The sequence below is a fragment of the Cucurbita pepo genome, chromosome 15 (assembly GCF_057944985.1).
Source record: "Cucurbita pepo subsp. pepo isolate OVF chromosome 15, ASM5794498v1, whole genome shotgun sequence".
NCBI lineage: Eukaryota > Viridiplantae > Streptophyta > Magnoliopsida > Cucurbitales > Cucurbitaceae > Cucurbita > Cucurbita pepo.
The window spans coordinates 10,344,452-10,371,471 of record NC_141812.1 but is presented as its reverse complement, the minus strand read 5'-3'; the positions used below and the strand labels follow the sequence as shown (position 1 = coordinate 10,371,471).

The window sequence follows — 27,020 nt, the reverse complement described above, 5'->3', positions numbered from 1 at the left end:
ATAGTAAACATAATGGAAAGAAAATAACATTACGTTCAAGTAATGAAAATGCACCGATCTAGCTCTTATAGAAATGCACTACCCTAACTTGGATTTCATGGCCTTTGTTGTGACGTCCTCGTCCATACAAGGTGTCTTACCTTTAATTGAACAAGAAGTAGCACGTGACTTGAGTATTTAAAAATATATATTTGTTATAATGTTTTAAAAACTGAAATTCTTCTTTCGAATGTATCTCGAGATAATCATCATTTTGTTAGTCCAAATTGTATAAATAATTTGTCTACATTCGCATCAAACCTAGTCAGTATCCCATTGATTTATATTAAGCATAATATGCAACTTTCATTAAAATATCCAAAATATTCGTACTAAAGCAACACGAGAGACAGTAACTCTCTTGTCTATTAATACCATAATAACGAGTAACTAATTATAACTTAAAATTTAAAAATACAATAAAACCTCCGGAAATCCAAACCTATTGCACAAAGTTTATTGAATAAAGTCGATACACAATGATTTCTTCATAATAACTATGAATTTGTATAATAATGCAAAATTGTCGGTCACCTGTATTAATAAAAACAAAACGTTTAATAGTTTGAAAGCAACAAATTCATTATTGAACGAATGAACGGAGGAGAGAGAAAACACACCAGACGTGAAAGTTGAAGAGGTGTTGATGGAGGAGGAACTAGCAATGAGACATCACACAGTGTACTGAAAACGAGGTGGTGAGGGTGCAAAAGTAAAAGGAAAAAAGGAAGAAGGAATTAAAACGTGGCTTCTAAGGTTGGCAACGGCTAAATTTGCATACACTTCAACACAATACGTGGAAGCAATTCCAATTTGATTACGATTTATTTATATATATATATATATATATATATATATATATCATTTTTTAATACGCGTATTTATCTTTAAAGAACGGAGTAAATATATATTGTTACGCTATGTTCGAGACAATATGAAAATATGTTGATTATTGAAATTAAATTTAGGTTAATAACAACAAATTTATAATTATGGTATTTCTAACCCAAGTAAGGTATGAATCGCTTAGAATATATTATTTATGAAATATATTTTATATATTATATTTTAATATTCTTTGATTTATGGTATATTTTATTTTATTTTTAATATTTAATTAATTTATAATTTTTTTTTTATAGAAAGACATTAGTTGCTAGCTTGTATCGTATTTAAAGCTGATGAATATCAATGAGAACACACCTTCCCAATTCTATTTCTATTTTTCATTCTTAACTGCTCCAAAGAAAGAAAAAGCTCGACTAATCAGTTAAGGCGTTTCAGCTCCTAACATAAGTTGAGATCTTTCGAAATTGTTAGTCAAGTCCGAGCGTCCTTTCTAAAGCGCTAAAGTCACTCTAATAAATACATCATTATTAGATGCACAAGTTGTAACGTCCTTTATTTTGGTACATATATTTAAATATAATATTTTTATTTTACATCACATGATACACGAAAGCAAATAAGATGACAACTTTATTTTTTATATATATAAAATAATTTATATATATATATAAAAGAAAAAAATAAAATAATTTTGGTGGAAATTCAGCTTTATTTTTTTTTTCTTTTTCTTTTTTCCCTCCGTTTTTCTTTTTTTTTTTCCTTTTTTTCTTTTTTTTTTTCTTTTGTGTTTAAAAAAGCAAATAGGAGACTACTTTTTAAAGAAAATTCAATATTAATTATAGCTTCTTCCCGTTTATTATAAAAATTTAAATTAAAATAAGCAATATAACAATACTTATTAAATATATAGTATTTAATAACAAAATATAATAAATACTACTCTTCAAACTATTATGATATATATTTTTTTTGGTAATAAAATAAATTGTAGCATTTAAAATTTAATTTACATTAAAACTTTTTTATTTTTTGTGATAATATAAATTTTTATACTTAAATTTGAATTTAACTATTAACCTCTTTTTTTATAGTAGTAATGGAAGAAAAAAATGAAAATAATAATAATAATAAATAAATAAATAAATTATAGGTTCCAAAATTAAAAAAAATTATAGGTTCCAAAATTAAAAAAAATTATAGGTTCCAAAATTTAAAAAATTAAAAAAAAAAACATCTATTAAATTTCTAAAAATGTCTAATAAATTTTAAACTCTATATCTTTGAAAATTTTTAAAACTTTTAATAACCGTCTCAATTATTAATGTTTATAATTTCTTAAAAAGTGTCTAATAAATTTTTAAAATTGATATATTATACATAAATTTTATTTAAAATATTAAAATTTATGTTGATTCGAACCCGAATACCTAATATAAATAAATATGACTTAATGATGAATTATCAAAAGATAACAATGATTGAATCACGTAAGTCAATTAAATGATATGATTTAAGTATGCCGTATTTTTTCAACAAATATAAACAAGGGCATTGAACAGCTAGCTAATCCTTTGACGGTCTAAATTATTTCATACCAACCTTATAAATTTTGGTCAAATACGATATTTAATTGAAGATCAAATTTAATCCCGAAAAGAATGCCACCCCAATTCTTTTCCACTACCAACATTACCAAACACATTTATACTATATAGTTTTTATATTTAAAAAAACAACATTCAATTCCCTAATAGACCGATAGCTTGGGCCTCATTAAAATATGTTACACAAATATGTTATTATTCCTTTATCCGCATAAATAGGATTTGCATGTGGAAGGTAGGCTTTATATTTTTTTTAATCACGATTATTATTATTGTTATTTAAATGGATTAACGTTTGAGATAGAGAATTTAAGTATTTGACCTATGAGAATATTGAATCTGTAATAGCCTAAACCAACCACTTTTGTAACAGCTCAAGTCCATTGCTAGTAGATATTGTTTGTTTTGGCTCGTTACGTATTGTCGTCAGCTTCAAATTTTAAAACGTATCGAATTTCCACACCCTTATAAACAAGGTTTCATTTTCCTTTCCAACTGATGTGAGATCTCACAATGCACCCCTCTTCGGGGCCCAGTGTCCTCGTTGTCACTCGTTTCCCTCTTGTACCGATATGAGATCTCACAATCCACCTCCATTTGGGGCCTAGCGTACTCACTAGCACGCCATCCACCCCCCTTCGGGACCCAACGTTCTTGCTCGCACTCGTTCCCTCTCCAAACGATGTGGGACCTCACAATTCACCCCCTTCAGGTCGCAGCGCACCATCCACCCCCTTCGAGACCCAGTGTCCTTGCTCACACTCGTTCTCTCTCCAATCGATGTAGGACCTCACAATCCACCCCCTTTAGGGCCCAGCGTCCTCGTTAGCATACCGCTCGATGTTTGACTTTCATACCATTTGTAACAGCTCAAGCCCACCACTAGCAGATATTGTCCGCCTTGACCCGATACATATTGTCGTCAGCTTTACAGTTTTAAAACGCGTCTATAAAATAATATTTTGTTCCCTACTCCAATCGATAGGATCTCACAGAAATAGGCCATGGGAATCAAGATGATGAAACATTTCCTATCTCCGCTCCCTAAACATCTTTAATTTAAACATTACTCAATGAAAATTTTTAATTACTTTAATTACTTAAAAATAATAATAACCATTACTTGAATGGTTAATTTTAAAAATTTAAAACTAAAATATATTTTTTTGAAAAATTGTTAATAAAATGGATTAAACCTCAGAAATAGAATTTTAAAAATAATTTTTATTAAATATGTCAACATAAACTTCTATTAAAAATATCCAATCAATTATATAATTCAAGTAATTATTTATTCTCGTTTTCTAGAATCAGGAATTTTCAGTTTTGAAAAAATAAAAATAAAAATAAAAATAAAAATCCAGCTTTCGAGCCGTGTTCTTGTAATTTAAATATTCGCTAAATCTTAGTTTCCCTCCCTCTATTTAAACGTCGCCGATCCGATTCCGATTCGATCCAATTTCAACCGAAACCCTAACAATATGATCGACGGGAAGCAGACCGCGTCGCCGAACGGAGCTTTCCGGCGACTTTTCAGAGCTCGAGGCCGGAAAAATGCGAAAGCCAGTAATCTACTGGAAGCCATTGCCAAAGTAAGCAGAGAAGGAACTGGTTTCGTTTCTCAGAACGAAGAAGACGGAGTCGTACGGATAAAGATGGTGGTGAAGAAGACAGATTTAGCTCAAGTTCTCGAAGCCATGGCCGGCGGCGGCGGAGGCGGCGGAGTTGCTCCGGCGTCGGTCTCCGTCGAACAGAGGCTGGCTATTATGAGACGAAAGCAATTTCTCCGAGCGAAACTAGCCGCCGCGACTTGGAGTCCGGCGCTGCAGAGCATTCCTGAAGAGATCGATTCATTCTGAAGATGAAACGACGTCGTAGAACCGTAACTAATTTCAGTTTTTTTTTTTTTTTTTTTGCTGTTTTAATTTATCCACGTGTAAATTATTTTTCCCTTTTATTTTTTTTTTATCGATCTATTTCTTCCGTGGAAATGGATTTGATTTACTCTTTTTAAATTATTTTTTACCGTTTATTTCTTTATGAAATAAATGTTTTAATTTAATGTATTGTGTGTAGCTAATATAAGGAGAAACGATATGTTGTTTGATGTAATTACAGCTTTTAATTATTTTAATTTTGATTTGAATTTTTAAATAATATGTAGATTTCTATGTATTATTTATAGCTTATATATAATAATAATTTATAAATATGATGAATATTAATATATTGATATGATAATGAAAAATCATATTGTTATTCAAAATATTTTAATAATGTTCTTTAATTTTTTGAAAATTACGCTTTTGTTCCTTCCTTTTAAATTTGCTTCAAAATGATTCTTTCATTAACTTTGACGTGAGGAACATAAATGGTAAGTTGTAAAATAACGCTAACATTTGAATTTATTTTAAAATAAATTATTTTATTAATTTTTTTCATTAAAATGAAAGACGAAAATATAATGCGATGATTATTTGAAAAAATAAAGGTTCCACGTAATTGTAATTTGGTAGCGAGTTATAATGTTTTTAAAAATTTAATCAATCTCTATTAAGGGTAGAAAAGTCATGCATGTTAACGTCTTTAACAAAGAAAAAGACAAAAGAGAGAAGAACCGAGAGAGAGAAAACTTCATGAAATGAATAAATTTATAAGACAAAAATCTAGAGAAAAAAAAAAAACGAGTTATCCAACCAAGTTCCTTAGAGAGAGTTTTCTCGTACCCTTAAGTATTATTTACCTATCCACATGTGTCGGTTTCGAGAAGTTGAATAGAGAGCGTTTAAGCTGATATTGATCAAGTAAAGCCATTTTTACCCTCAAACGAAATAAGTGACGGAGAAAAAACGATACTTTATATTTTTCATAACTAAAATTTTAAATTATATAATTTTGATTTTGATTTTTTTAGAGCATTATATATTATTATTATTATTATTTTGCCTATTTATAATTATATTCTAAATTAGAAAAGAAAAAAAAAATTAAAATAATATATTATTATATAACATTATGTCTGAATCGTCTCAAAATATACTATAAAGGAGTTAAATAGTCATCAAACTTCTTCCAACCAAACATATATAATTTATCTGTCTACATGTTTTTAATGCAATTAATTTGTTTGGACGGGTTTTAAATTGATTTTCGACTATTTATCTAAATTATAAATAAATTATAATTTTGATGACTTATTAATTGAGTTAAAATAATCGTTGTGCCTTTTGCGATCGCTTAGGCGCGCGCAATTGCATGTCGCGCGCAGTCGTGGAGTGCAGATGAGATTTTCAGAAAATTAGGGTTTTGAAGAAGAACGAATTTTTGCTTCTTTAAAATTTTCATCCTATTCTTGGCAATTTCCCTCTCCCCAATACAGTAGAGCCCAGCCGATTCGCCGCCGATTCGCCGCCGGTCGCAGACCAAGTGAAGTATTGAAAGAATTCTCTCTTCTGAAATCTGCTTCGTCCTCCTCACTGTTATCGTTCACTTTCGTCCTTCTCAGCTCCCCGGAGCAAAAGAGTAATTAACAACGAGCTTTCTGTAATTCGAAGCTAGAAGCATCATCTGAAGAAGTAGTTGAATTAGATACTTGGAGAAATCAGAAATTGTCGGGTAAAATTGCTTTCTTAATGAAATTCTCTAGTCTTCTTTGTTTTGCTTATTTTGATTGCTATCTATATCTCTATTGATCGAGTGTTACAGTTTACCTAATTCTGGAACTAAGAAAGAAATTGTTGGAAAGCTTACTCGTTTAGGATGACATCTTGGAAATTTTCTGAGTCCTGTTTGATTGAAGCTTGTGTTCGTAGATTGGAACTTCGAGCATACATGCTTTCGGTGTTCTACTGATTTTCAGTAATTTATGTTTTTATTTGGTGCCAATTCTGGAACTGAGGGAATGGTGTGGCTGGTTTGAACAAGTCTAGGTTTCGGTGCTTCTTAGATTTTGGGCAAGATTCGTTCGGTTCTTGCTTCTATACTTCCTCCGCAGTTGCATCAAACGTTTTCTGTTTTTTTTTTTTTTAATGCATGGATGGGATATTAGAACAAATTTATTTAGGAACAGTTATTGATTTATAAGGACTTTGAATGGGAGGTTCACAAATATTTGTCTTTGAGAGGGCTTGATGATATATGACGCTTTTGGTTGCAATCTTGGTTTGGAATTGTACCTCTGAATCATGCGCGGTACATTTCCTGTTTATCAAATGATGAAATTCTTTGACTACGAGCAATAGGCACATAACCGTTCGATTTGTTTGGTATGTCGATCCAGTCTTGGTGGATATGGTAGTATCATACATTTTAGTTGAGGTAATTTGGTGTAAATTGCTTATTTTCGATTGGAATATGGGTGAATTTTTTTTCTTTTTTATGTGTTTATTTCTACTTAAGATCTTTCTTTTTAAGATTTGTTGCAAGTTCGTTTACACATTTTGAAGTTTTTCTTTTCTGAGTCTTGCTAATTGTGATGTGTATGTGGGTGTTTATGGTTATGGTTTGTCTGAAATTTGTTGGTTGTTCTTGAATTCTTGTAGACATGGATGTCGATCATTATGCTGTTCTTGGGTTGCCTTCGGGTGACGAAGGTTCCAAGCTCTCTGAGAAAGAGATATCTAAAGCATACAGAGCAAAGGCTTTGGAATTGCACCCTGACAAGAGGCCAGATGATCCAAATGCCCATGCTAATTTCCAAATTCTGAAGTCATCCTACGAGATTCTAAAGGATGAGAAGGCAAGGAAATTATTCGATGATCTTCTAAGAGTAAAACGTGAGCAGCATCGCCGACAATCAGAGCGTGATTCTAAGCGTCAGAAAATGATGACGGACCTTGAAGCAAGAGAGCGATCTGCATTTGCTGCCGACCCTGCTGCAAAAGAACTAGCAGAAGAAGAAAAAATTGCCAAAAAGCTAAAGGAAGAGATTGCTAGAATTCGAGCTATGCACACAAAGAAAGGAGCACCGACAACATTTCCACCAAAGAAGGAGACTGGGGGAGTTGGAAAGAATAGCGATGGCGATCCTGGATCTACAATGGACAAAGAGAGGATGCTTAAGGTTTCATGGGAGAAGATTGGCGAGGATTATACTGCAGAGAAATTAAGAGAGATGTTTTCGAAGTTTGGTGAGGTTGAAGATGTTGTTATTAGGCATAACAAGAAGAAGAAAGGTTCAGCGGTGATCGTAATGTCGAGTAAAGATGCTGCAGTGAGTTTTGCCATTAACTTATTTTCCCCTCATCTGTTTTTAGCTTACTTTTTCCAAAACTACGACTTAAACTATTATAGTAATTATACTTGGGTTGTATTTGTCTTGCAGGTTGCCTCTACTAGATCTGTGCTTGGTGATCTATCTAACCCTTTACTAGTTTTGCCCCTTCAACCAGTTTCTTCAGTAGAGATACCCGCTGCTGAGAAATCACCAGAGCATAATCGATTGAATAATTTAGTAGGAGCTGGTTACCAAGCATTTGAAGATTCCATTTTAAAGAAACTCCAAAAGGTCTCTCTCTCTCTCTCTCTCTCTCTCTCTCTCTCTCTCTCTAACTCTTTTAACTATTATTTTCTTGCTAGTAATGAGACTAAGGGTCATGATTATTCCAATTGGAGATAAACAAATAGCTTTTCTTTGGAAATAATAACCATGAAGGAAACCATACTGACCATCAAATACATCGTACGTTAATAATACCACAGAATACGTTCCGATAACCGAACAAACCAAACGTAGCCCTGATAGCATTGAACCACAAGAGCAATAGCTTTCCTTAGAAAGGAAACTATATTGACTATTAAAGACATCATGTGAGATCCTACATCGGTCGGATAGGGGAACAAAGCACTCTTTATAAGGTATGGAAACCTCTTCCTAGCAGACGTGTTTTAAAATCGTGAGGCTGACGACGATACGTAACAGGCCAAAGCGAACAATATCTGCTAGCGGTGGACTTAGGCTGTTATAAATGGTATTAGAACTAGACACCGGGCGATGTGCCAGTGAGGAGGTTGAGCTCCAAAGGGGAGTGGACACGAGGCAGTGTGCCAACAAGGACGTTGGGCCCCGAAGGGGGGTGGACTGTGAGATCCTACATCGGTTGGAGAGGGGAACAAAGCACTCTTTATAAGGGTGTGGAAACCTCTTCCTAGCATACGTGTTTTAAAACCATGAGGCTGACGGCGATGCATAACGGGCCAAAGTGGATAATATCTGCTAGCGGTGGACTTGGGCTGTTACACATCATATGTTAAAATCACCTAGAATACCTTCCACTAAAGATGAATGAAGGACACACCAAAAGGAGTCATTCAGCATTCTCAATGTGTTGCCAACAAGGGTACCCTAGTTGGTTGGAGAGAACAGTATCAATACCTAGTTTATGATCTTCTAACTCATATTAACCCTCCCATCAAGTCTATCCATGAGCTTTTGACTTTTTAAGTATACTTCCATTTTCATAGAGCATAAAAATATTCTTCTTTTATCGAGTTTATTATCTCCATCATTTTCTACTCTTCTGATAATTTCTTCTGTTAACTTAAACAGGCTGGTGAGAAGCAAAAACAATAAGTTGGCACTGCCAAGATCAATTGTACCATATTGAGTTGAGATCACCCTTTGTCATGAATGTTGAGGTGAAAGAACATGTTCTTGCTGCCACCTTTTCAGTTTGCATTATTTCCATATCTCTACTTAAGGAATTATTTTTCCTATCTGTATACTGTTTTAGCTGCAGACAATTGAGAGATACTTTCAATTATGGTTATGTGAGAATCGTGGTCCAGATGAGTACGATACCAAGTAAAATTTTCTAATTAATACCTGACTTTTGTTCACTATAGCAATTTAATGAATCTTGATGAAAAATAACTAACACACGAGATTCGTTTGTTCGTGCTGTATCTTATTCCATTACTCTGTTGAAGGCCATTTATTTGGCCAAATGATGCACATGAGTCAAAAGTTGGGTTCAAATTCTTTTAGAAGTAAAGCTAGTAGCCACAGGCTATAGTTTCTCATCTGTTGTGTAGTTGAACATCTCCAAACACTCTATAAGTCGTATTTATTTTTCTTTCTTTCTATGTATAGGGCATAGTTCACTTGGTTGTTTGTCTATTTATTTCATGCCATTGCTGAGCTGATAGCTACAATTATTGTCTTCAAATTTGTTGTTTTTGGGAATGCTAAAAGGCAAGCACTACGTCAGTATTCAGTGATTCATTGCAGGCCTGTGACGATAGGAATCGTTATTGTTCTCGATCTGGTAAGTTATAGCTATATCATGATCTTGTACTTGAGCACATACAAGACGTGGAGGTTCAAAACTATGGTACGGTACTCAACATGAAGAGCTGGTGTCATAAGTTGCAGTGTAGTTGGGTCCAATTTCATATTATGGCTTGCAAAGAGAGCTTACTCTCAGTTCTTCAGTGGCAGGTATTACTAGAATAATGACTTTGGTTTGTGATTTGTTGCTGGTTTCAAGCTAGCAACTTAAATTTATCAGCAAACTGGTCATTCTGCTGCTATTGGCATAGGATTTTGTTAGTCTTTGGAATAGGCTATGTACTTTTTTACTTGCCATTCTATGATTATTAAGTTTCAAGTGACTTAGTTTTAAGTTTGAATTGTTATGACTACGAGCAAAAAATTCTTGAACTGTGAAGACTAGAAGATGAAGTAATGTAATTTACCATGACCAAATCCACCAAGAATGTGGCATTTCATGGCCTTAATGCTAGGAAGCTAAAAGGGGCTTATATGTTATTAAGACAATTGAAAGTTAGAACTATCGTAACACGAATAGGAATGAAACGGCTATGGCTCTTATATGAACTATTGTGAAGATCATAGCGAAGAAGTGAAGACCTAAACAAAAGAAGTAAATCTAAAGTGTTTCAAAAGACGGGGATGGAAAACAAAACGGAATGTACCAGATTTTTATTGCGTACAACCATCAAACCAGAGATCAAAGCTAGACGACAAAATAAAAAGTATCATGGTACGTCGTTCTTCCCTGCAATGGAACTTACATGCTGGATCAAGAACAAAAGGTACCATGTTTTTTTAAGCTAAAAACCCTTTTAGATGCAAAATTAAAAACTCATAAATCTGTTCGACAAACTTGTGATATAGAGATTTGAATCTTCAACTTCTAACTTTGAAGTAAGAACTCCGAGCCAATAGTTATTGAACATGCTTTAAAACGAGAACGGAGAAATTTATAATAACAAGAAACCGAATTCTTCAGAAGTTCGTTCACAAAACTGTTCGGAATACAATATATAATATCAACTTATATAAATAGACAAATAGACAAGAAGAGGAATTGGAAAGGGCCTTTTTATAGAACTTAGATGCCCGAAAAGTTGTTGTTGAGCATGCCCCAAAGCAGCACTGATGCCACAATCCAACAAAATAATTAAACATAATACAGACGACATTGGAGAAGAGCTCGATGTCCTTGCTAAAAAGAATGTTGTTCCCATTCTGACTTTTGCTTGGAAAGAGGGCTGAACTGTGAGAATGAGATGGTACACAACTTTTTTTATTGTTCACTCTGAATTTATGCAATATGGAGAGAAGGTAAGGGAAGAGGGAGAAACTGAAAATAACATTCCTCAAAGCTCATTACGATCTATCTACGCGGGCGGTCTCTTACGAGCTTTGGTTCATTAATTTGCAGATTCTCGGCTGTAAAACAGATCAAGAGTCTTTGCAGGTATACGGTGCAGAAGTTCGCGAGGGAAAATACGAAGCAGTGTCCAAGCCAGATCAAGCGATTGGAAAATATTTCGAGTATCGTAAGCTCCTTGAGAGACAAACTTCCTCTCAAATTTGTCCAAAAACTCCAAATAGAGCTGTTTTCAGAAAGCAGTGTTACTTTGCTGTTATCCCATAACAATTCTCATAAAAAAAAAAATGAAAGAAAGATAAAATACCAGATCCTCAGAAGAGAGTGCTTCTTCTCCAACCACGGCTTTCATTGCCTGAACATCCTTCCCAATTGCATAATTTGCATAGAGCTGCGCGTTCGAGGGCGCATAGATATTTAAGTCACGTGGCATTTATTACTGGCTCGAAGATGGATCGGTAAAACTATAACAAAGAAAGCTAACCTGGTTGGATACATCAGCATGATCCCTACGGGTCATTCCCTCACCAATGGCACTCTGCAGTAACAGAGGATAGATTTAGAGTACATCATGAATTTTTCAATGCTTCTAAAACTATCATCAAACATTGTGGAAGAAAAATTACCTTCATAAGACGAGACAATGAAGGAAGGACATTGATTGGTGGGTATATCTGGCCAAGCCAAGAAGATAGTTATCAGATCAAGAGTCAATAGGAAGAATACTCGCGAGTAGCAATTATCGTCGACTATTAATTCCGAGTTCATAAAAAATTTCTTCTATATCTCTGGCAACCTGAAAACTAGTTAAATATGTTTCCATTTGGGTATATAACAATTCATGGATTTACAGAATATCAAAATTGAGGCAGTATGACACTGTTCATTTCTTAAAGAGCCACTGTAGAGCCAAATGATGGGTGGATTATATATATGTAAATCCTAAGCTTCATAAACTAACCTGTCTGTTGTAGAGCTGCCTATCGATGTAGATCTGTCCCTCGGTAATATAGCCAGTAAGATCGGGAGTCGGATGTGTAATATCTAATCACACCCAAAACCCCACAAGAATTGATTAAAATGCTAAAGAACAAAAACGTTCATTTAACAAGACAATAAACATAGCTTGAGGCATTACCATCGTTTGGCATAGTGAGGATTGGGATTTGAGTGATGGATCCTTTACGTCCTTCAATACGTCCAGCTCGCTCATAAATTGTAGCAAGATCAGTATACATATAACCAGGGTATCCACGCCTTCCGGGTACTTCCTCTCGTGCTGCAGACACCTGCAAAGAAGTCAATTGATTTGTGTTTTTTGAACTCTTTTCTTCTATTTCCCCTCTTTGGCAAGGAACATCTTGCGAACTTAAATATCAGTTAATTTAACAAAGTTGTCATCAACTAAAAGCAATTATTTTAAGGGTTGAAAACTATAGAACTACAAGATTTGGTCATAGGTCAGCCAAATTCCAATTAAAATGAAATCCCAAAAGATTAGTTATCATCTAGGACATCCTGCACTTACTTTTGTATTCAGTTGCAGTTAAGTAAAAGATTTAGAAACTGAAACTATGAATAAATACATCATTTGATTACCTCTCGAAGGGCATCAGCATAAGAACTCATATCTGTCAATATGACGAGAACATGCTTCCCGCATTCATAAGCCAAATATTCAGCAGTGGTAAGAGCAATACGAGGAGTGATAATACGCTCGATTGTAGGGTCATTAGCCTGTAAAATACCATGGCATCCATATTTAAGAATAAATAGTCGCAACAAAGTTTCATCAATCTATGTATAAAAGAAATACCAGGTTCAGAAATAGGGTCACTCTCTCCATAGAACCATTTTCCTCAAAATCACGTTTGAAAAATTGAGCTGTCTCCATGTTAACACCCATAGCAGCAAAAACAATGGCAAAGTTGTCCTCTTCACCACCCTGTAAATCAAAAACTTGAGTTAATTAAAAAAAAAAAAAAACAAGCATCAAGATTATCAGATCAATACACCTCAAGGAACTGTCTTGAGAACCAGAAATCAATAAAACTATAGCTTATACCTCGAGAAGATCGTTGGATTTCTCCAACCGCTTTACCAAGCCAGCCTGACGGCATATCTGGGCAGCAATTTCATTGTGAGGAAGACCTGCAGCTGAGAAAAGAGGGATCTTTTGTCCTCTAGCAATGGAATTCATGACATCAATTGTAGAAATCCCAGTCTGTATCATCTCTTCAGGATAAGTTCTCTCACTAGGGTTTATAGAACTCCCTAAGGAAGAAGAATAGCACATCAGGAAAATAAAATATAGTAAACTGTGAACTTATTAAAATGGAAAAATAAGGAAAATGATTTCTCTAGATTTCCAGCAACATACCAGAAATGTCCAAATAAGCCTCAGGCAAGATAGGAGGACCATTGTCAATGGGTTTTCCAGAACCATTAAAAATTCGACCGAGCATGTCCAAAGAGACTGGAGTTTTCAAAACCTACAAAAAAGATGAAGAACAGAAGTAATGAGCAATAAAATTAAGTGTAGAACAAGGTTAAACTATAGAGAAACTCAATGAATCTCTTTATCAATTTCAAGTTTCCAAGACCTGGTGGCTGGCAGCAGAATTTCCAAAAAAAATAGATGTCCAAGCAAAAAAAAAAAAAAGGTAATCGTGGTGCCAGACGCTAGTTTGAAGTACCCTCCGGGAATTTCGGTTAAAAAGGAATAAACAATTTTTAAGATAAAGCGTTGAACATAAAAAATCTATGCAGTTGAACCGATCCATTTATAGGCATCGGTGATTAACCTAGTATTGTTTTTTTCCTTTATACAGGTCTCTTGTCAATTCTTTTTCCTTCTATTGAATCCCTTTACAAAAGACAAGTCCCATTAATTGATCATGACGATATCGTGGAAATGCTGCTAAATGTTTCCGACTGAATGTTCACGAAAAAAACAGAGAGATTCGAACAAATTCATTTGACAAGATAAATTCAATCATTTCTTCTATTTATAATAGGGTTCGTACCTCTCCAGTAAATTGCACAGTTGTATATTTGTTATCAATTCCAGATGTCCCTTCAAATACCTGGAAATTGAAAGCAACAAATCAAATATTATAAGTAGATGAAAAGCTTTCCATGAATAAACAACAAAAAAGAAAGCGAGGCAGTACAATCTCAGTAGAAGATTAGCAAAAATTAATGGTATCAATTGACCAAAACCAGTGTATAATCTGGACACGAGCACTCAACCAAAGAGCGAGCACATTATGCCTGAACCTCGATCCTACGTAAGAAGTCAGTCTGATAGTGAAACTGGAAATAAAACCGAAAAGCGCTAACGAAGATAACCTGAACAACAGCTTTCTCCCCATCAACTTCCAGGACTTGACCACGCCTGGTTGATCCATCTCCGAGACGAATATTAACAATCTCCTGAAACTTAGGTCCCTGGGAATTTAAGAAAAAGAGTCAGTACCTAGAATCTCTATACAATATACTAGACGAACCAGAGAGAAAGGATCCATACCTTGACTTTGTCCAGAATAACCAAAGGACCAGCAACTCCCGAGACTGTTCTATATTCTGCAGCCCGAAAACCAATCGAAAATCATTTACGCAGAACAAAAGTTTCCAGATGCTTGATTCTGAGGCTTATATCCATTTGATCACAATAAAACTGAAAAAAATTTGAGAAATGATAGCAAAGACAAGCTATTGAAAACCTACCCATGCCAATCTCCAGCGTTCCCTCCTCTGCATCATGATTGTTTTGTTCCATACCCATACTTGAATCACTAACACACCAAGAACAAAGAATAAAACTCAATTACAACAAATTAACAAAATAGCTCAATTGAATGTATCACTAAATTAATCCAATCACCTTCAACTTCCTCAACACAAGCCAATCACCACAGGAAAACAAAAACACAAAACTATCCTCGAAATCAAATGGCTACAATTCGCAACCACAGAAGAATCCAAGTTCGGATAAAACAAGCGTAATCAACTAGTATAGCCTGAAGAGGCAAATCAAAAACATAGTCCTAACAAAAACGAGAATCCGAGGCAATCAAAGAACGATTAAGAAAGTTTTTGGATTCATTATGGATCTGAAAGAGAACACGCAGATTCAAACCTGTGCTTTTCGCTTCTCCTGATCTGATAGAGGAACCGAGTGCGAGAAGAGATGTGGACAGCAGCGAGAAGATGTAATCTGGGATCTGACGGACTGGAAATATTATTATTAATAATTGAAGAAACTAAATTTTACTCGGAATATCCATTTTCCTTTTTTTTTTTTTAATTCACAGACCGATTAAAATAAATATTTAATTTAAAATTAAAACAAATAAAATTTTTAGACCTTCTATAAATTTTTCAAAATTACAGTAAAAATTAAAAAAATTTATCAAATATTAAATAAAATGTTTACTATAAGCGTAGTTTATAAAAGATTGAAGGGTAGTATCGTAATTTTGGTATTAAAAATATAATAGGAATATATTATTGTAATTTATCATAAAATTTAATTATTTTTTTGGTTTGGTAATTTAGTTGAATTATGGAATTGCAAAAAATAATGGTAGTAATAAGAGAGATTCTTGCGTAGTTTAGCCCATGTTACGTGGCGGGAATCTATTGGTCCACGATTGACAGATGTGGGGAATTTTTTCATTTTACTTTTGGAGAGTGAATTGACAAAAATGCCCTAAGAGGGACCCGCTTCATTATCTGTATTTTAGTTAAATCTTTACCTCATCGTCGTGATTTGAATGGGTGCACGTTGGCCAGGGGTAATTCGTGAATCTTTTCCCTTTTTTTTTTTTTTTTAAAAAAAAAAATTAAAAACAATAAATAATAAATAAATAAATAAAAACTTTTTTTTTTTATTCAAACCTATAATTTTTAAGTAATTTTGTTGCCATACACTCAATATTTTAGACCTAAATTTAAAATTTGAGGAAATTTGTGTTTAAAATTATAGAATTTTAAAAAAAATTATCTCGAGCACTCTAATAATTAATTATGTTTCAAGCACGTTAGCTTCTAGAGACTCTCCACAATAGTATGATATTGTCCACTTTTAAGCATAAGCGCTCATGGCAAAACCAATGGAGAGTGTATTATTTGATTATAAACCCAAGATCATTCCCTAAATTAACCAATGTGGGACACTTTCATCCAACATCGTGTATGGTTTGTTACTATCAGACCATAAACTAGATCATAATCATTATCCGCAAATCTATAAGAAGTGATCCTATTTATTTATCGGCTTTGGGTCGTGAACAAATTAGTATTATTTATGTACAATAAAATACTTTAAATAAATGACATAAAATTAAAGGTTTTTTTTTTGTGAAAAATAGATATATGGTCAAATTGCAGGTTTGATCCCTATATTTTGGGATAAATTAAAATTTAGCCCAAATAATTTTGTAATTAACTTTTTAACCTATGGTCTAAGAGAGAGCTCACAATTTTGCAGGTTCTGCTTATACTGTAAACCATGCGGCAGGGACTTCTCTAAAGAAGAGTCTTAACATGTTGATTCAATTTGAACCAATGACGGCCGCTCTTTCCGTCCGCCTCAACCGTCTTTCCGCCGGCGCAGCCTCTCCGACATCACCGGGTCACCGGCTCGGTTCGAACTTCGTCGGAAAATTGAATCAATGGAAAGGCGTTGGCATTTCACAAATCTTTCGAACATTTTCGATGAGGGGAACGCTGATGCAAGCTGGTTCGTGAGCCGATGACTCTGCGACGTTCGAGATATCCGTGGAAAATGCTCTCCATGTTCTTGGAGTCTCCGATGAGGCCTCGTTCGATGATATTCTTCGTGCTAGGAAGTCGATTATGGCCGCTTGCAAGGACGACCAAGAAACAGTCGCGCAGGTAGAAGGAGTTCGATTTTTTTTACTTCGTTTGGGGAATTTTGGTATTTTAGGGATTTAAATATTGCGTTCCCTTTGATTTGAGTATTGGCATTCGGAATTGGGAAGTCCGATTGATTTGGTAATTATTCGTGTGATCTTTGTGTGTGTGTGTGTTTCTATATGTTACTAATATGATCGGCATGGAGCTTGCGAACTTTTTGAGTGAGTTAAGCTTTCCTTTTGTTTTGCCAACACTCTTTAGAATGGCTATTACCACTTTAGCAACGATCTTTGAGTTTCTGGCTCCGGCGGCACTTAGATTCGAACATTTCATTCAGATACTTGCTACTGCATGAGGAGGCAGTTAGGCAGTTATGGTTTTGAACGAAATACCGTACATGGATTATTAGATTTATTTGCATGTAGCTTTGTAGTTTCTTTGTATTTTTTTTTACCAAAAGGAACGTGAAGCTTGGTAAGGAGTTCTGCTAGTGCTAATTCTTTGTGCTTTTTAGTTCTTACAAGATTTGGATGTAAGTAAATCTTCACAAATTTGGAGAACAATTGAAGAAATCGCACATTGTTTCTGCTTGCGAATACTGTTGAGGTTTTGTGAAATAAACTTGATGCTTGCGAATACTGCGTCTATTTCCTTTCGAATCAAAATTTATTTTTTATGCTACATGTGATATTTATTTATCCTATTTGTGTTACATATATTCATGAACTTTGACATAAATGAAGTGATTTCGTTTCTTGTGCACAAAAGTATGCTGAGAAATACAAATCTCACGTCTTGGAGCCATTGTATAGATCGTGCAATTTTCATATGATAATATTTGCAATTAGCTCTGCTGTTCTTCTTTGCAGGTGCAGTAGTCGGTTCTGCAGTTGAGAATTGATTGCAAGTAGACATCGCTCCGTTTCTCAGCTTCCAGTCTCCTGCTGCTTTGATAAGTGACTTATCCTCTTCTCTCAATTTTTGGTCTCTCTTTACATGGTTTAGGGATGAGATAGGCACTGAATTTAAAGCTAAAACTTCACTAAAATGTAAATTCATTCACACGTTCATGCTTTAGCATTTTTTTAGGATGTGTACCATTGCATATTCACCACTAAAACAAATTCTTGACATAGTTATGAACAATTTACTGTTTAGAAAGTGTTCTGGTAGATGTCCATGTTATCTCTCTGTGGAATCTGAAACATTAATGAACAGCCATCAACTCTGTTCATAGCTCACTAGACATGTTTCCAATTTTACCTGTTTTAAGTTATATTTGAGTAAATAGTTGTTGTATGTTCGTGCTTAAAAGATCGCAATCTATGCTTACCTCTAAGTTAGCACTTTGCAATGTTACACTGGAGTAGAAACTTAAATGTCTGATTTATAACCATTTTATAAGTAAAAGTAGAGTTTATAAGCTTAATCAAACTAGACCTAAATTTGTATAATTTGTAAAGAATACATTCCATGAATTTGAATCCCAATTTGTAAGATGTGTACTCGAACTATACAAAGGATAGATTATCTTTATATAGGAAGAACTAGAGTTCTTTCTAGCCATTCAATCATAGGTTTCCCTGGAAGATATCATGATGCCTTTACAAGGCAAAACGTTAATAGGGTCCTTAGAATTGAGGGTAGTTACAAAAGTTCGTTGCATTTTCTCTAATAAGTGGAAGTGGGCAAAAGTTTGAAGACACTTAAGTATAGAACTTATAGACCTGATGAAATATACCAAACTGGGTGGAACCAACAGGCAGAGTTACATAGAGTTTAACATTACCCACTAATAAATGTCTGATCGTACCACCCTTCTTTTACATGAAACGATTCAGTTGAGAGCTTTGGATCTAGAACAATAAGTTGGATGGGCCTGCAACTTTTTCTCTCTACTGGAACCTAAGTATTCACGGGGGGGGGGGGGGGGGGGGGGGGGGGGGGAATACGGTAAAAGATCCATACCAATTCCTTCAATCAGGGATTTTCATGTTCTACTTGGGTGTTTTGGCTAGAGAGTTAGGAAGGCGGGTGACTCCACCCCCTCGTAGTGAGACACTCAAGCTCTTCGTGTTACTGGCTTTGAAGAGCAGATTTGTATCAAGAAACACGACCACCACGGTGATGTCGTCGTGGAAATGGCGACGAACACCGCGGTCAATCTTCTTCAAATCTGAGTACCTCATTTCTCTTTTCTTTGCAGCTAGTTGGAGAGCAGCCCTGACCAGTCTTCTTGCACTTCCCTGCAAAAAGCACAAGTGAAACATGACCTTAGCTTCTCTCTCCTGTTACCCACAAAATGGTCATGTAATGACACTGTAGGAAAAGGATAGAACGGTGCAAATTCATAACTCAGTCCTTGGTATCAGAGGCAAAAGAGCATGGAAATAAGAGATGAAAATCAATGGCTAATACACACTAATCTAAGAATCAGTTGGTGCAAATTTATAGACAATAAAGATGGAATGCATGTTCATGATAGCCATCCACGATACTTCAAGCAACATTCCTTCAAACCACAATGGACAAGGCTGCTTATGTCATGAGCATATAGATTGTTTAATGGAAAAGGTGATGAACCAAAAAAATTTAGATTGAAATCTCACACTTTGAGAATGGCTATGAACTATATCGACTGCTTCCTGGTTGCTAAGGTGCTCCCACAACCCATCTGATGCAAATATAATAAATTGATCATCTGGCTTCAACTGGGTCTCAGAAATGGCTGGTTCAGAGCTCAAAATTGGCTTTATGAAGGGCTCCCGAACTCGAAACTTTAAATACAGAGGTTCTTTATTGAACTCGGCTTTTTTCAAGTACACATCGCCTATGGATCTGGAAATCTGTAATGGTAAAGTCTTGGAAGATTAGAATCTCATATTGAATTTAAACCATAGACCGAACAAGAAAGCATGTTCTCTAGATATGTGTCTAAGAGTTATGAGAAGCATTGACAGTTAGACAAGCTCTCATGCTAGTGTATACCGTTCAATGATTAAAACAACCAAATTCATTTGTCTCTAAAGTCAATTAAGTTTTCCGAAACACAACCAAAAGAGAAAGAAGAAAATAAAAGGCTTGTCTTTTGACATTCTAATTTCTCCAAAGTGAAAGGAGGAGGTGTTATGGCTATTTTCTCCCATAAATGGCTAACTAGGGAGAAATGATGCTCGGTTCCATTCGATGCAAATGACTAAAAATCTAAAGCCCACCAGTTGACTTTTAGATTGCATAATGATTGAGCTATCGGAAAACAGTTTGATCCTTAAAAGTACGAGTTTTATTATGTAACACCCAAGCCCACCGCTAGTAGATATTGTCCTCTTTTGGGCTTCCCCTCAGGGTTTTAAAACGCGTCTGCCAGAGGTTTTCACACCTTTATAAAGAATGCTTCGTTCTCCTTTCTAACTGACGTGGGATCTTACAATCCACCCCCCCTTGGAGGCCCAACGTCTTCGTTGGCATACCTTCCGATGTCTGGCTCTAATACCATTTGTAACACCCCAAGCTCACTGCTAGCATATATTGTCCTCTATGGGTTTTCCCTTCTGGAGTTCCTTTCAAGATTTTTAAAACATGTCTCCAAGGTTTCCACACCCTTATAAAAACTACTTTGTTCTCCTCTCCAACCGATGTGGGATCTCAATATTAACTCTAAGGTTATTAATTATTGTTCATCAAAAGGATGTTTCATGTTCTTTCTAAACCACAGTACACCAAAACCAGAAACATGCGGTCCAGATCCTGAGCTACTTCCATTTTCCCTCCAAAATTAATCCAAATAAGTCTTGATTACATATCTAGAAGGAAGCACAATGTGTGGAGTTGAAGGCAAGCTGGGGTCAGCAGGATACTGAATCTGTAACTTCAAAGGATTTAATAGCTGTCTGTTCTAACTAAACTGCTAATGAAAATATGAGGAAGGAGTCAATTTTCAAAGTCAAAGAACCAGTGTGTAAAGACCCAAACCCACCGCTAGCAGATATTGTCCTCTTTGGATTTTCCCTTCTAGGCTTCCCCTCAAGGTTTTAAAATGCTGCTAGGGAGAGGTTTCCACACCCTTATAAGGAATGCTTCGTTCCCCTCTCCAACCGACGTGGAATCTTACCGGACTCACTCATTCTTAGCATGCCCTTTAGGTTAGAGAATCCAGGTATTCTAATTTGCTCAAAGTGTGGAGCAGGAAATAGCTGGTTGAAACAGCTAGCACAAGAAAATTTCAACCTTTGCTTGTACTTATTCAATGCTTCGGCTTATAGAAAATAAGAGCAATACAGGAAAGGGATAGCAAACACAAAGCCGACCATTCAATTACTTGTAACATACAAGAGAAGTGCAAAGATATGTACTAACTAACCTGTATTATGCCCTTCACTCGCCAAACATTATGCTTTAGAACCACAATTTTTGAGTCTTCAGGGTGTAAAGATTGCAGCTCTTGCCTCACCGACTCATTAGAAACATTGTGCTCTGTCGATAACTGAACGGCTAGAACCTCGCCCGTCGCCTTCACTACTCTACCCAAAACAGCTCGTGAATCACCTAGATTTGCAACATAGAGAGTCCCATCACAGATTACACCAACTAGACAACATGAACCAACAGCTGCAATTTGAGGATTTGTTGACCATTGCCTTTGAACTATTGAAAGAAAACCATCTTCTGTCGCTTGGAATGCCTTGCGTATTACATCCGCAGACATTGAATCTTGCTCAGAAGTAAACCCTACACAAGAAAGATCAACAAAATTTTCAAACATATATGACAGAAATATTCCCTTTATCACATTTGAATTGAGTACTTTGATTCAGAAAACCATAGGTGCAAAGCAGAATCTTCTATCCTGGTAAACATAAACCCAAGTGAACTCATGAACCTTCTAAATGATCCATAAACTAGTTTTTTTTTTTTTTTTTTTTTTTTTTTTTTTTTCCCTCTATGATCAAATAGGAATGAACAGAAAATATAATGCTGCAATAAGAAATTTCTGAGTTTTGAATTGATGCAGAAAGTAGATGTCTCACTCTTGAGATGCTGGAAGAGATGGTCACAGATATACCGAGAAGTCTCGGGGCCTCCATGGCCATCATACACACCAACAAACGTTCCTCTGGGGCCAGACTCGTGTGTGCTCAAACTGCCTGACTCAATCTGGCTCTGATCTTCAAGCAAATTGTTGGCTTGAACCACAGACATTGAAAACTCACCATTCAAATGTTGTCCACTATCTTTGTACCATAGCAGCCCGTCCTGCCGCCCCTTGATATCCCCCGCCACATACCGATCGGAGCTCGGTCTGAAACAAGCCCTCAAGAAATCCATGAACTCCGATAACATCCCTCATCTCATCCAACAAATCCTCCACATCTAAAACAAAAATCTTCCCCCTAAGTGATTCTTTTTAAACCCAGAATTTCCAATTGCACAAGGTTTTGTTCTTCCCCCTTGTTTTATATTCCTTGTCTTTCTCAGCCAAACACAACGTAGATAATGTAGTGAGAAAACATTACCACACAAATGGATTGACCATTCTTTATCCCTCTGCTAATCATAACAATCGGGGTCTAGGATATATTTTCCAAAACCCCTCTCTGTTTCTTATCCCAAGCAGAAACCCCAGGAAAATTACTGGTCGCAAACAATGAACAGAGAAAAAGAAATCAAAGTCGAAGATTAAAGAGGTTTTTGAAACACAATAGTGATCAAAGCCAAACCCACTTCCTCCACCAGATTATTCTACGGATTGGTCAGAACAAACACCACACCATCAATCTAGAACCAAGCCTACCAATTCACATTCAACAAATAAGACCCAGAAACGATTCAAATTCAGAAATGGAAACCCAAAACCCCAATCAATAGAACCAGTCAAAAACTTAACCAAAAGGGAAGGAAACAAACAAAAATACCAGGAAATTCAAGAACAGACGAGAAGAACAACAACAAGAAGAACAACAACAAGAAGAAAACTATGGAGATCTGAGGAAGGGGATGAATTGCAGAGGTTATATAGAGGGAGATCTGGGTGGGTTCTGGTTTTTGGTTGCTCCTCGATGGGATTTAATGAAGGAGGAGGAGGAGAAGAAGATGGGGGTGGTGGCTGAAATGGGGGCGGAGGCGACCCTGGCGGAAGGGTGTGGGTGGGGAGACGGAGGAGAGGGGTCGGTCCCCTGTTAAAGAGTGACAAGAGATAACTTTTGAGGCCAGCGAAGCGAGGGTCCCTAGCGAACAGTCAGCACACAGACGCGTTTGAGAGAGATCCAGAGACACAATTCATTCCCCCAAGGCCTATAAGAAAGTGGCATTTTTGGTTTTAACGTGGCCTGCCCGTCACACCATTCTGCTTCCATTTTTGTCCTCTCTCTATTTTTCTCTAATTTCCATATTTATTCTTTTTTTATTATTAAGATTTCAATTTTTTTTTAATTTTTATATCATTTTAAGATAACTAATCATATTATTTTCTTTTCATTAAATTAAGTTGGAGTCTTTTTTTAATTATTTATATAATAATGTGGGCAAATTATTATATAATTATAAACGTATAATGAATTTTTAATTTTATGTCTATTTTATCTTTAAATTATATAAATTTAATAGGTTTTCAATCGCCTATTTATATTTAATAAGTTTTTAAACTTTTAAGAATATCCCGTATACTTTTTATTTTTTATTTTATATTATGTTTCTAATATGTTTAACAATTTTAAAATTAATTGACTTAACGAGTATAAAATTAAGTTTTATGTATAATAAAACTCTAAACGTTCCATTTTAATTTTAATGTCTTTGTGATTTATTTAAAAAAAGTGTTAGAATATCTGGTATATTTTTTAAGAATATAGGTTATTACATTCTTATATTTTTTATTTTTAACTTTACATTATGTTTTTAATATGTTTAACAATTTTTCAATTAATTGTTCAATTTTAATTTTAATGTCTTTGTGATTTATTAAAAAAAAGTGTTGAAATAGGTTAATGACCTATAAAACACAATTAAAATTTTAAGAATTTATTAACACATTTAAATTTTAAATAATTTTTAAAATAATTTTTAACGTTTAATAATCTATTTATATTTAAAAGTATTGGAGTTACCAAATAAAATAAATTAAAAATTAAATAAGTAATTTAAAAAAAAAAAATTGGTCAAATGGATGGGGTTGGGTTGGACAGTGACTCAGAGGGGTTCGATGACACCGTGGAACTTTCGTGGACTGAAACCCACGTGTGAACGCGTTCGGTTGCGACAAAAGAAAGCCACTGTCGACGGGATAAATTATAAAGAATTATAAATAATAAAACTTCATATTCTAAAAACATTATTAAATTTTAATTTCATTAATACATTTAAATAATAGTGCACACGAGTTAGGTTTAATTGAGTTAATTAAAAAAAAAATCTTTCGAAATAACTCAAAATTTCAAATTTATTGTGCCGGTAACTCGACTCAAATAGAATACATAACCCAACTTATTCCTCTATTCTCGGATTGGATTGTTGTGCTGGTAACCCGAGCAACCCGAATAGAATACATAACCCAACCTATTCCTCTAATTTTGGGTTGGGTCGGTCTTTTTTTAATTATTATTTAAAAAATCCTACTTATCTGCCGTACTCAAAAAATTTATAAAGTTCAATTATCAAAATAATTAAATATTTTTAATTTTTTTTAAGGGGTAGAATTGGATTGTAACCCTATTATTTACTTGTCCAATCAAAAAAACGTCAGTTCGCATATCGAACTAAATTTTATTTTTTTCAAAAAACTCAATCCAATTCAACTTTTACGATCTGCTTTGTATAGTCCAAATTACTTGAATTGTCGTATTATATGAACACCCATTTTTTTAGATTTCGAACAAAATTTTTTAACTTTTAAATTCATTCGTTTAAAAAAATTAAAAAGTATATAAATGGAAATAGTTTATTACACAGCCATTTTACTTTCCTACTAGGTAATATTAATCAATCAATGTATTTATGTATTAAATTTATAGCCAAGCACTTTTTAAAAAAAAAAAAAAAATTAGAAAACATCTAATAATGTATTAAATTAATTTCAGTCAATTACTTGCCAAATTGTTGTTTGAAAAATAAATGTAACATTAATTACAATTTATGTATAATTTTGACATTACGATCTTATATTATATAAGCTAAGGAGTACATAGGTATTCTTGTATTTGTAAACACCTATTTTATAGGTTTAAAAAATTATAATTAATCTCATGCAAGTTTGGATAAATTCCAACTTTAGTATGAATTTAATTGAATTTATAGTTTTTTTAAAAATATATATTAATATACATTAATTAAAGCCCAGAAAAACCTCCTCTTATTTTCATTTCTTTTTCTAATAAATTTATATAATATTGGGTAATAAAAATACTCATAATTTTTATATTTTGTCAAAAAAAAAAAATCATAAATTTATAAATATCTTTAGATTAAAAAAAATAAAATAAAACATATTTTAAAGATATAGTTGAATTTCAAATAATTTTATTAAATTTCATTAATATCCCTTCAATTTTTTTTAAATAAAAAATACTCCCCCGATTTTCGAGGCTTCAAAAGAGCGTGACTAAAAAGACGAAATCGAAGACAAATAAAAATAAAAAGAAAAGAAAATAGAAGGTAAAAATCCGCCAAAATTTAAGACAAGAAAAGGAAATCAATGACACCAAAATTAAATATAAAATCAAAGTCAAATGTTACAAAAGAGATTAAAAATATAAAATGAAATACAAAAAACTCCAAATATGAAAACGGACAAAGGACTCTAAAAGACCGACAAGGGACTGACGTTCTGGAACGACACCCCTCTATGATAGTGCAGCTCTCGAACACCTCCCCACCTCGACCGGTACCTGAAAAAAAAAAAAAAGGGGAGAAAGGGGTGAGTATAAAAATATACTCAGTAAACAACCTACTCGTAGGCTCTTTTCGCATCCTTATCTTGGTAGGTATCCACGGTCTCTCTCGGGTTTCTAAGGAGAGTGATCTAAGCTGCAACTCTCTTTTCTATATCTTAAGATGCTGACTTTTTTATTGAAGTGGACGTCAAATCTCAATTTGACAAGTCGCCTCTCTAGTTATTAAATAAACGAATTGCAAAAAAATGATGAAATCTCTAAATGCAGTCCTATTTTCATCTAAAATAATAAATATTTTAACGCTAAAATTACTCTTACGTGCCATATTCACCATAATTTAAATTAGGTTAAATGAAATTTTTAGTCAATATATTCAACTATTAATGGAAAAGTTTCTAAAATTCAAATATTATCGTCCTTAACGATAAATAATAAAAATCAAACACGACAAGTTGGACGTAGCTCTCTCCGAAAAGAGTCTCCTATTTCACTTTTTCAACTAAAACGATACTTTAAAACATTATTTGAATGTACATTTTTCAACGTTGAAATCTTCCCTCCGTTATATATATATATATATTATATTGAATTAAATACAAATTTTGTCAAAGTCGGGTCAATAATAATAAAATTATCGTTTAATTTTATTTAGTACAACAATAAAATATACAAAATCACTCATTTCTCTCTCAATCTAATCAGATTAGTTTGAAGGGACGTGTTTATGAGAAGTTTCTACACCCTTATAAATAATGTTCAGTGTTCTTTCACAATTTATGCTTGGGATCTCACACATCTCAATTTGACTGTGTTTAGAAAATACCCTTTAAAAAAAATATATACCTTTAGACTTTTAATTTTTTTCTCAAAAGTTTTTAAAAAATTTAGAAGTGTATTTGAAATTTTAAGAGCTAAAGTGCACCACTAGATATTGTTCACGTGTTAGTATCACCGTGTCAGCCTCGCGGTTTTAAAACACATAGGAGGAGGTTTCCACACATTTACGAAGAATGTTTTGTTTCCCTCCCCAACTCGTGTGAGATCTCACAATCCACCCCATTCGAAGCCCAATGTCTTCGACACTCGTTCCCCTCTCCAATCGATGAGGAAACTCACAATCGACC

At 34.2% G+C, this 27,020-nt stretch overlaps 3 protein-coding genes and 1 pseudogene across 6 annotated transcripts; 2 read left to right on the top strand and 2 right to left on the bottom strand.

The window, feature by feature from the left end:
* The first annotated feature begins 5,702 nt into the window (after window positions 1-5,702).
* On the top strand, window positions 5,703-10,114 carry LOC111811115 (DNAJ heat shock N-terminal domain-containing protein). 3 transcript variants are annotated; one of them, XR_015411924.1, is made up of 5 exons: window positions 5,703-6,107; window positions 7,034-7,704; window positions 7,816-7,998; window positions 9,040-9,128; window positions 9,721-10,114. XR_015411924.1 is itself a non-coding variant. In XM_087117998.1 (4 exons), the coding sequence occupies exons 2-4, from the start codon at window positions 7,036-7,038 to the stop codon at window positions 9,061-9,063; spliced, it is 876 nt and encodes a 291-aa protein (XP_086974124.1). In that variant the 5' UTR covers window positions 5,703-6,107; window positions 7,034-7,035; the 3' UTR covers window positions 9,064-9,329. The 3 variants fall into 3 exon arrangements, 1 of the variants encoding a protein (XP_086974124.1); XR_015411923.1 differs by lacking the exon at window positions 9,721-10,114 and adding an exon at window positions 9,224-9,329; XM_087117998.1 differs by lacking the exon at window positions 9,721-10,114 and having other exon boundaries at window positions 9,040-9,329.
* Window positions 10,115-10,693: 579 nt separating this feature from the next.
* LOC111811508 (V-type proton ATPase subunit B 2) lies at window positions 10,694-15,422 on the bottom strand. Of its 2 annotated transcripts, none has more exons than XM_023698392.2 (15): window positions 15,270-15,422; window positions 14,858-14,925; window positions 14,658-14,713; window positions 14,480-14,578; window positions 14,155-14,214; window positions 13,509-13,620; window positions 13,194-13,402; window positions 12,945-13,073; window positions 12,728-12,865; window positions 12,267-12,417; window positions 12,090-12,172; window positions 11,755-11,802; window positions 11,613-11,666; window positions 11,436-11,519; window positions 10,694-11,354 (listed from the first exon to the last, which is right to left on the bottom strand). In XM_023698392.2, the coding sequence occupies exons 2-15, from the start codon at window positions 14,913-14,915 to the stop codon at window positions 11,169-11,171; spliced, it is 1,467 nt and encodes a 488-aa protein (XP_023554160.1). In that variant the 5' UTR covers window positions 14,916-14,925; window positions 15,270-15,422; the 3' UTR covers window positions 10,694-11,168. The 2 variants fall into 2 exon arrangements, with proteins under 2 accessions (XP_023554160.1, XP_023554161.1); XM_023698393.2 differs by lacking the exon at window positions 15,270-15,422 and adding an exon at window positions 15,015-15,226.
* A 1,185-nt stretch (window positions 15,423-16,607) lies between these two features.
* Window positions 16,608-18,747, top strand: LOC111811435 (uncharacterized; annotated as a pseudogene).
* Window positions 18,748-18,947: 200 nt separating this feature from the next.
* On the bottom strand, window positions 18,948-23,301 carry LOC111811434 (putative protein phosphatase 2C 60). The gene is made up of 4 exons (XM_023698279.2): window positions 22,039-23,301; window positions 21,372-21,739; window positions 19,621-19,857; window positions 18,948-19,257 (listed from the first exon to the last, which is right to left on the bottom strand). The coding sequence occupies exons 1-4, from the start codon at window positions 22,349-22,351 to the stop codon at window positions 19,009-19,011; spliced, it is 1,167 nt and encodes a 388-aa protein (XP_023554047.2). The 5' UTR covers window positions 22,352-23,301; the 3' UTR covers window positions 18,948-19,008.
* Window positions 23,302-27,020: the final 3,719 nt, after the last annotated feature.